At 37.5% G+C, this 8,606-nt stretch overlaps 1 protein-coding gene across 2 annotated transcripts; it reads right to left on the bottom strand.

Annotated features, from left to right (window-relative positions):
* Positions 1–6,787: 6,787 nt before the first annotated feature.
* On the bottom strand, positions 6,788–8,328 carry LOC102809645 (uncharacterized). 2 transcript variants are annotated; one of them, XM_006818154.3, is made up of 2 exons: positions 8,208–8,328; positions 6,788–7,856 (listed from the first exon to the last, which is right to left on the bottom strand). In XM_006818154.3, the coding sequence occupies exon 2, from the start codon at positions 7,834–7,836 to the stop codon at positions 7,012–7,014; it is 825 nt and encodes a 274-aa protein (XP_006818217.1). In that variant the 5' UTR covers positions 7,837–7,856; positions 8,208–8,328; the 3' UTR covers positions 6,788–7,011. The 2 variants fall into 2 exon arrangements, with proteins under 2 accessions (XP_006818217.1, XP_085357213.1); XM_085501087.1 differs by lacking the exon at positions 8,208–8,328 and adding an exon at positions 7,981–8,184.
* Positions 8,329–8,606: the final 278 nt, after the last annotated feature.

An 8,606-nucleotide genomic window follows, 5' to 3' on the forward strand; every position in this document is an offset into this window, starting at 1 on the left:
ACCATTGTACACAGTAATTTAGTTGGTATGGTTATTGTACAGCCATACAATTGCACACAGTATTAGTTGGTATGCTTATTGTAGAGCAATATTATTGCACACAGTATTGGAAGGAATGCATATTGTAGTGTCTTACTTTGAAACACAGTATTAGTTGTTATGCTTATTGTAGAGCCATACCATTGCACACAGTATTAGTTGGTATGCTTACTGTAGAGCCATACCATTGCACACAGTATTAGTTGGTATGCTTACTGTAGAGCCATACCATTGCACACAGTATTAGTTGTTATGCTTATTGTAGAACCATGCCATTGAACACAGTATTAGTTGGTATGCTTATTGTAGAACCATACAATTGCACACAGTAATTTAGTTGGTATGGTTATTGTACAGCCATACCATTGTGCACAGTATTAGTTGGTATGCGTATTGTAGAGCAATATTATTGCACACAGTATTGGAAGGAATGCATATTGTAGTGTCTTACTTTGAAACACAGTATTAGTTGTTATGCTTATTGTAGAGCCATACCATTGCACACAGTATTAGTTGGTATGCTTACTGTAGAGCCATACCATTGCACACAGTATTAGTTGGTATGCTTACTGTAGAGCCATACCATTGCACACAGTATTAGTTGTTATGCTTATTGTAGAACCATGCCATTGAACACAGTATTAGTTGGTATGCTTATTGTAGAACCATACAATTGCACGCAGTATTAGTTGGTATGCTTATTGTAGAAACATACCATTGAACAAGGTATTAGTTGGTATGCTTACTGTAGAGCAATACCATTGCACACAGTATTAGTTGGTATGCTTATTGTAGAGCCATACCATTGCACACAGTATTAGTTGGTATGCTTATTGTACAGCCATACCATTGCACACAGTATTAGTTGTTATGCTTACTGTAGAGCAATACCATTGCACACAGTATTAGTTGGTATGCTTATTGTAGTGCCATACCATTGCACACAGTATTAGTTGGTATGCTTATTATAGAGCCATACCATTGCACACAGTATTAGTTGTTATGCTTATTGTAGAGCCATACCATTGCACAGTATTAGTTGTTATGCTTATTGTAGAGCCATACCATTGCACACAGTATTAGTTGTTATGCTTATTGTAGAGCCATACCATTGCACACAGTATTAGTTGGTATGCTTATTGTAGAGCCATACCATTGCACACAGTATTAGTTGTTATGCTTATTGTAGAACCATACCATCGCACACAGTATTAGTTGTTATGCTTATTGTAGAACCATACCATCGCACACAGTATTAGTTGTTATGCTCATGGTAGAGCCATACCATTTCACACAGTATTAGTTGGTATGCTTATTGTAGAACCATACCATTGCACACAGTATTAGTTGGTATGCTTATTGTAGAGCCATACCATTGCACAAAGTATTAGTTGTTATGCTTATTGTAGAACCATACCATCGCACACAGTATTAGTCGGTATGCTTATTGTAGAACCATACCATTTCACAGAGTATTAGTTGGTATGCTTATTGTAGAACCATACCATTGCACACAGTATTAGTTGGTATGCTTACTGTAGAGCCATACCATTGCACACAGTATTAGTTGGTATACTTATTGTAGAGCCATACCATTGCACACAGTATTAGTTGGTATGCTTATTGAAAAAAACCATACCATTGAACACAGTATTAGTTGGTATACTTATTGTAGAACCATACCATTGAACACAGTGCTAGTTGGTATGCTTGCTGTAGAGCCATACCATTGCACACAGTATTAGTTGTTATGCTTATTGTAAAGCCATACCATTGCACAGAGTTTTAGTTGGTATGCTCATGGTAGAGCCATACCATTGCACACAGTATTACATGTAGTTGGTATGCTTATTGTAGATCCATACAATTGCACACAGTATTAGTTGGTATGCTTATTGTAGAACCATACCATTGAACACAGTATTAGTTGGTATACTTATTGTAGAACCATACCATTGCACACTGTATTAGTTGGTATGCTTATTGTAGAGCCATACCATTGCACACAGTATTAGTTGGTATGCTTGCTGTAGAGCCATACCATTGCACACAGTATTAGTTGTTGTGCTTATTGTAGAACCATGCCATTGCACACAGTATTAGTTGGTATACTTATTGTAGAGCCATACCATTGCACAGAGTTTTAGTTGGTATGCTCATGGTAGAGCCATACCATTGAACACAGTATTAGTTGGTATGCTTACTGTAGAGCCATACAATTGCACACAGTATTAGTTGTTATGCTTATTGTAGAACCATACCATCGCACGCAGTATTAGTTGTTATGCTCATGGTAGAGCCATACCATTTCACACAGTATTAGTTGGTATGCTTATTGTAGAACCATACCATTGCACACAGTATTAGTTGGTATGCTTATTGTAGAGCCATATTAGTTGGTATGCTTATTGTAGAGCCATACCATTGCACACAGTATTAGTTGTTATGCTTATTGTAAAGCCATACCATTACACAGAGTTTTAATTGGTATGCTCATGGTAGAGCCATACCATTGAACACAGTATTAGTTGGTATGCTTACTGTAGAGCCATACAATTGCACACAGTATTAGTTGGTATGCTTACTGTAGAGCCATACCATTGCACACAGTATTAGTTGTTATGCTTATTGTAGAGCCATACTATTGTACACAGTATTAGTTGGTATGCTTATTGTAGAACCATACCATTGAACAAAGTATTAGTTGGTATGCTTATTGTAGAAACATACCATTGAACACAGTATTAGTTGGTATGCTTATTGTAGAACCATACCATTGCACACAGTATTAGTTGTTATGCTTATTGTATAGCCATACAATTGCACACTATATTAGTTGGTAAGGTTATTGCACACTGTATTAGTTGGTATGCTTATTGTAGAGCCATACCATTGCACACAGTATTAGTTGGTATGCTTGCTGTAGAGCCATACCATTGCACACAGTATTAGTTGTTGTGCTTATTGTAGAACCATGCCATTGCACACAGTATTAGTTGGTATACTTATTGTAGAGCCATACCATTGCACAGAGTTTTAGTTGGTATGCTCATGGTAGAGCCATACCATTGAACACAGTATTAGTTGGTATGCTTACTGTAGAGCCATACAATTGCACACAGTATTAGTTGTTATGCTTATTGTAGAACCATACCATCGCACGCAGTATTAGTTGTTATGCTCATGGTAGAGCCATACCATTTCACACAGTATTAGTTGGTATGCTTATTGTAGAACCATACCATTGCACACAGTATTAGTTGGTATGCTTATTGTAGAGCCATATTAGTTGGTATGCTTATTGAAGAGCCATACCATTGCACACAGTATTAGTTGTTATGCTTATTGTAAAGCCATACCATTACACAGAGTTTTAATTGGTATGTTCATGGTAGAGCCATACCATTGAACACAGTATTAGTTGGTATGCTTACTGTAGAGCCATACAATTGCACACAGTATTAGTTGGTATGCTTACTGTAGAGCCATACCATTGCACACAGTATTAGTTGTTATGCTTATTGTAGAGCCATACTATTGTACACAGTATTAGTTGGTATGCTTATTGTAGAACCATACCATTGAACAAAGTATTAGTTGGTATGCTTATTGTAGAACCATACCATTGAACACAGTATTAGTTGGTATGCTTATTGTAGAACCATACCATTGCACACAGTATTAGTTGTTATGCTTATTGTATAGCCATACAATTGCACACTATATTAGTTGGTAAGGTTATTGTAGAGCCATACCATTGCACGGAGTTTTAGTTGGTATGCTTATTGTAGAGCCATACCATTGCACACAGTATTAGTTGGTATGCTTATTGTAAAGCCATACAATTGCACACTGTATTAGTTGGTATAGTTATTGTAGAGCCATACCATTGCACAGAGTTTTAGTTGGTATGCTTATTGTAGAGCCATACCATTGCACACAGTATTAGTTGGTATGCTTATTGTAGAACCATACCATTGCACACAGTATTAGTTGTTATGCTTATTGTAAAGCCATACAATTGCACACTGTATTAGTTGGTATAGTTATTGTAGAGCCATACCATTGCACAGAGTTTTAGTTGGTATGCTTATTGTAGAGCCATATCATTGCACACAGTATTAGTTGGTATGCTTATTGTAGAGCCATACCATTGTACACAGTATTATAGTTGGTATACTTATTGTAGAGTCATACCATTGTACACAGTATTAGTTGGTATGCTTACTGTAGAGCCATACCATTACACACAGTATTAGTTGGTATGCTTATTGTAGAGCCATACCATTGTACACAGTAATTTAGTTGGTATGCTTATTGTACAGCCATACCATTGTGCACAGTATTAGTTGGTATGCGTATTGTAGAGCAATATTATTGCACACAGTATTGGAAGGAATGCATATTGTAGTGTCTTACTTTGAAACACAGTATTAGTTGTTATGCTTATTGTAGAGCCATACCATTGCACACAGTATTAGTTGGTATGCTTACTGTAGAGCCATACCATTGCACACAGTATTAGTTGTTATGCTTATTGTAAAGCCATACCATTGCACACAGTATTAGTTGGTATGCTTATTGTAGAGCCATACCATTGCACACAGTATTAGTTGGTATACTTATTGTACAGCTATTTCATAGCACACAACATTAGTTTGTATGCTTATTGTAAAGCCATACCATTGCACACAGTATTAGTTGGTATGCTTATTGTAAAGCCATACCATTGCACACAGTATTAGTTGGTATGCTTATTGTAGAGCCATACCATTGAACACAGTATTAGTTGGTATGCTTATTGTAGAACCATACCATTGAACACAGTATTAGTTGGTATGCTTATTGTAGAACCATACCATTGCACACAGTATTAGTTGGTATGCTTATTGTAAAGCCATACAATTACACACAGTATTAGTTGGTATGCTTATTGTAAAGCCATACAATTGCACACAGTATTAGTTGGTATGCTTATTGTAGAGCCAAACCATTGCACACAGTATTAGTTGGTATGCTTATTGTAGAACCATACCATTGAACACAGTATTAGTTGGTATGCTTATTGTAGAACCATACCATTGAACACAGTATTAGTTGGTATGCTTATTGTAGAACCATACCATTGAACACAGTATTAGTTGGTATGCTTATTGTAGAACCATACTATTGCACATAGTATTAGTTGGTATACTTATTGTAGAGCCATACCATTGCACACAGTATTAGTTGGTATACTTATTGTAGAGCCATACCATTGCACACAGTATTAGTTGGTATGCTTATTGTAGAGCCATACCATTGCACACAGTATTAGTTGGTATGCGTATTGTAGAGCCATACCATTGCACACAGTATTAGTTGGTATGCGTATTGTAGAGCCATACCATTGCCATTTCTTTGTTTGTACAAAAAGCCCAATACAGTAAACGCGATTTTAAATCATTACTTGTTCTATAATAGTATTAGTTTAACTGGCATATTCCGGGGACTGAGGATTTGACTTTTGCGTCACACACTTTCACCAACTGGGAATTCGGTGAAACAGGTGATTATTGCTTTAATTACATGCTTGCAATAAGCATGATAAAATTACAATAACAGGTGACCTATTGGGGCTGGCGCTAGTTTCAAAAAGTGTCAAATTTATCGCAGGGTCTTTCGAAAATATTTCTTTTATTTTAGGTGTCTGGATATTTTGCTGACCTGCTTACGGTACTGGATATTTATTTAATGACAACACACTGTTGAATAATGTTATTTGTTATTGTCAGTTACAAAGCGCCATTTCTCATGGTTCACGACCTGTCAATACCCCAGCACTGTAGAACGGACCTCACCCAAGTTTGTATCTCGTAAATCAAGTGTCGTTACAGGCATATGACATAGCATTAAATAACACATTCTGGTTATCAATAGCAACAAAACAAACATTGCAAAAGTTCAGCTGTGTGGCTGCTTATTCTCAGGTCTTAAACATATATCGTCTTTCTAAGTGAATATCAAATTTAGTTTATTTTTATCACAAAAAGGCATTAGATGGAATGCTTATTGTCGAGCCCTACAATTGCACACAGTAATCGTTGCTATAATTATTGTAGAGCCATACCATTGCACACAGTATTAGTTGGTATGCTTATTGTAGAGCCATACCATTGCACACAGTATTAGTTGGTATACTTATTGTAGAGCCATACCATTGCACACAGTATTAGTTGGTATGCTTATTGTAGAGTCATACCATTGCACACAGTATTAGTTGGTATGCTTATTGTAGAGCCATACCATTGAACACAGTATTAGTTGGTATGCTTATTGTAGAGCCATACCATTGCCATTTCTTTGTTTGTACATAAAACCTATTGCAGTAAACTCGATTTTAAATCATTACTGGTATAATGGTGTTAGTTTAAAGCGCGGAGGTCGTCGCGCAGCGCGTGTTCGAATTTTATGTAAATAAACAATGTATTTTACATGCGTTGTATACGTCGCTATGAGTCCCACATCGAACAGGACGCGGCACGACGACTGCTGCCCTTTAACTTTTGCGTCACACACTTTCACCAACTGGGAATTCGGTGATACCCCCACAAACATCTACTTGAAAATATATACATAGAATATATCTGTGTATTTTGTCTCAGAAGTGAATTTACCTGTGAACATGGGGTTGTGGGGGGGGGGGGTCTGAGCACGCACCGATGTAACATATTCTTATCAACACTGTGAAATTAAGAACACAAAACAATAAATATACATATGTCTATTGCTTACACAAATCATCATTTTATATATGAGTACACGTAGTATTAGAGTGTATTATTTGCAGACACCATGACACTATTCAGCATTCAATTTCTACACGGCGTATATATTGCATTTCTATTTAAATATTTAGGTATAGTATGAGACACTTATTTTGAATTAGATAAAGGCTGTGTTGTATACAGACGTAGTGCATGCCGGTAATCATTACACTTCCGATGTCAGTTCTCTGTTTGGAACGTCATACCCCAATACATGCCATAAGGTATCCCACATTCCAACCAATCCTCTGTATACATAATCAAGGGCAGAATAAACAAATTCGATGACAACAAACCCTTCTCTTTCAATTTCGACGACTCGACATCCTTGCTCAAGGTCCACAACTTTGCCGACTCGCTGTTCGATGTTATGTAACATGCAAGAGCCGTTCTTTTCATTAATTTGACGAATTATGTTTATAAGCTTGGAAACTTGAGGCGTCGTTTTGCTATCTTCACTTTGTACGGTGTTATCAAAAGCAATGCAACGCCCCCCACATTTATTGATCAAGTCACTCAGACACTGGGGAACCTCTTTTCTGAAATCATCAAAACTCATATCGTCTGCATCAAGCTGATCCATACGAGTGAATAAGACGATGCCGTATTTTGCGATGTTTTCTTCTCCGAACAGAAAATACAGCCATTTTATGGAATCTGCGTGTTCCTTTGTCATTCGGTCATTGGCGTTTATGGTCAGAACAATGGCGTTTAGGCCTGTGTTGGCGTAGGTTGTACCTTTTAGAATTTCTGAAACAACTTGACCAGGCGTCAAATCTTCGTGGTTAGGGTTCATAAGAGGCGGTGTGTCAATGACCACGATTTCACTTCCATCGGGCAGCATAGACGTTTTCTCTTGCACCTTATTTGTTGTTGGCATAGTGGAACGTCTGCTGTGGAATTCTTTCTTTCCCAGGATTGTGTTACCAGTTGCACTTTTACCACTACCACTAAGGCCTAGTAAGATGACGAATACTTTACGAGCCGCCATTATTCTACCAATAACACGCACTGTAAATAGACGAGAAGAAGTGTGGTTATGTGATAATGAGCACATTGACAACACAGATCTGTTTGATGAGTTTGTGTTGTCATAGCGGCGGAGGAATACATATTGGTACTGTGAAGTTATAACCTCCTAATTGTTTAAAACTGTTGAAACGGTAAATATTAAATATATCAGTATAATGATCTTCTTGACGATCCTGTTTCCGCATTGCTTATTATCGACTACGAAGTACATTCTCCACAATTATAAATGATTCCACACATGAAAACGATCGAGCGATAGCGACGTCGTAAAAAAGTACTAGCTGAGTAGCAACGAAACATTAGTTGTCTTTACAACGAAGTCTGACTCACCAGCATGTAATGTTACGACTGTTCCGGTTAATATGGCGACCAGAATGGTTTCATACACAGCTGTTTATTTCTGGAACGCTAGCTCACTATCGATCACGTGACGTTATAGTCAGCGTTTCGGTTGAAGTGCAACTCTGACGTAAAGTTTGTAAGCATATACACAGTGACTTATAGGGTAGGGTGACCTTTGGCATTTGCATGTGTATAAATCGTTTTGCTGGATTGCCGGTGTGTAAATGTAAAATGAGTACTATCTGCAGGATTGTTTTAGGATTGAGCTTTAGGATTGAGAAATGAGACACTGACTTCGAGATGTTGACAAATATTCAGTGGCGGCGGCACAGGGGGCAGAGAGGGCGGTCGCCCCCTCGAAAAAAATGTTAGGGGGGCGTCGCCCCT

This window comes from Saccoglossus kowalevskii, chromosome 7, assembly GCF_978046115.1.
Source record: "Saccoglossus kowalevskii chromosome 7, keSacKowa6.1, whole genome shotgun sequence".
Taxonomy (NCBI): Eukaryota; Metazoa; Hemichordata; class Enteropneusta; family Harrimaniidae; genus Saccoglossus; species Saccoglossus kowalevskii.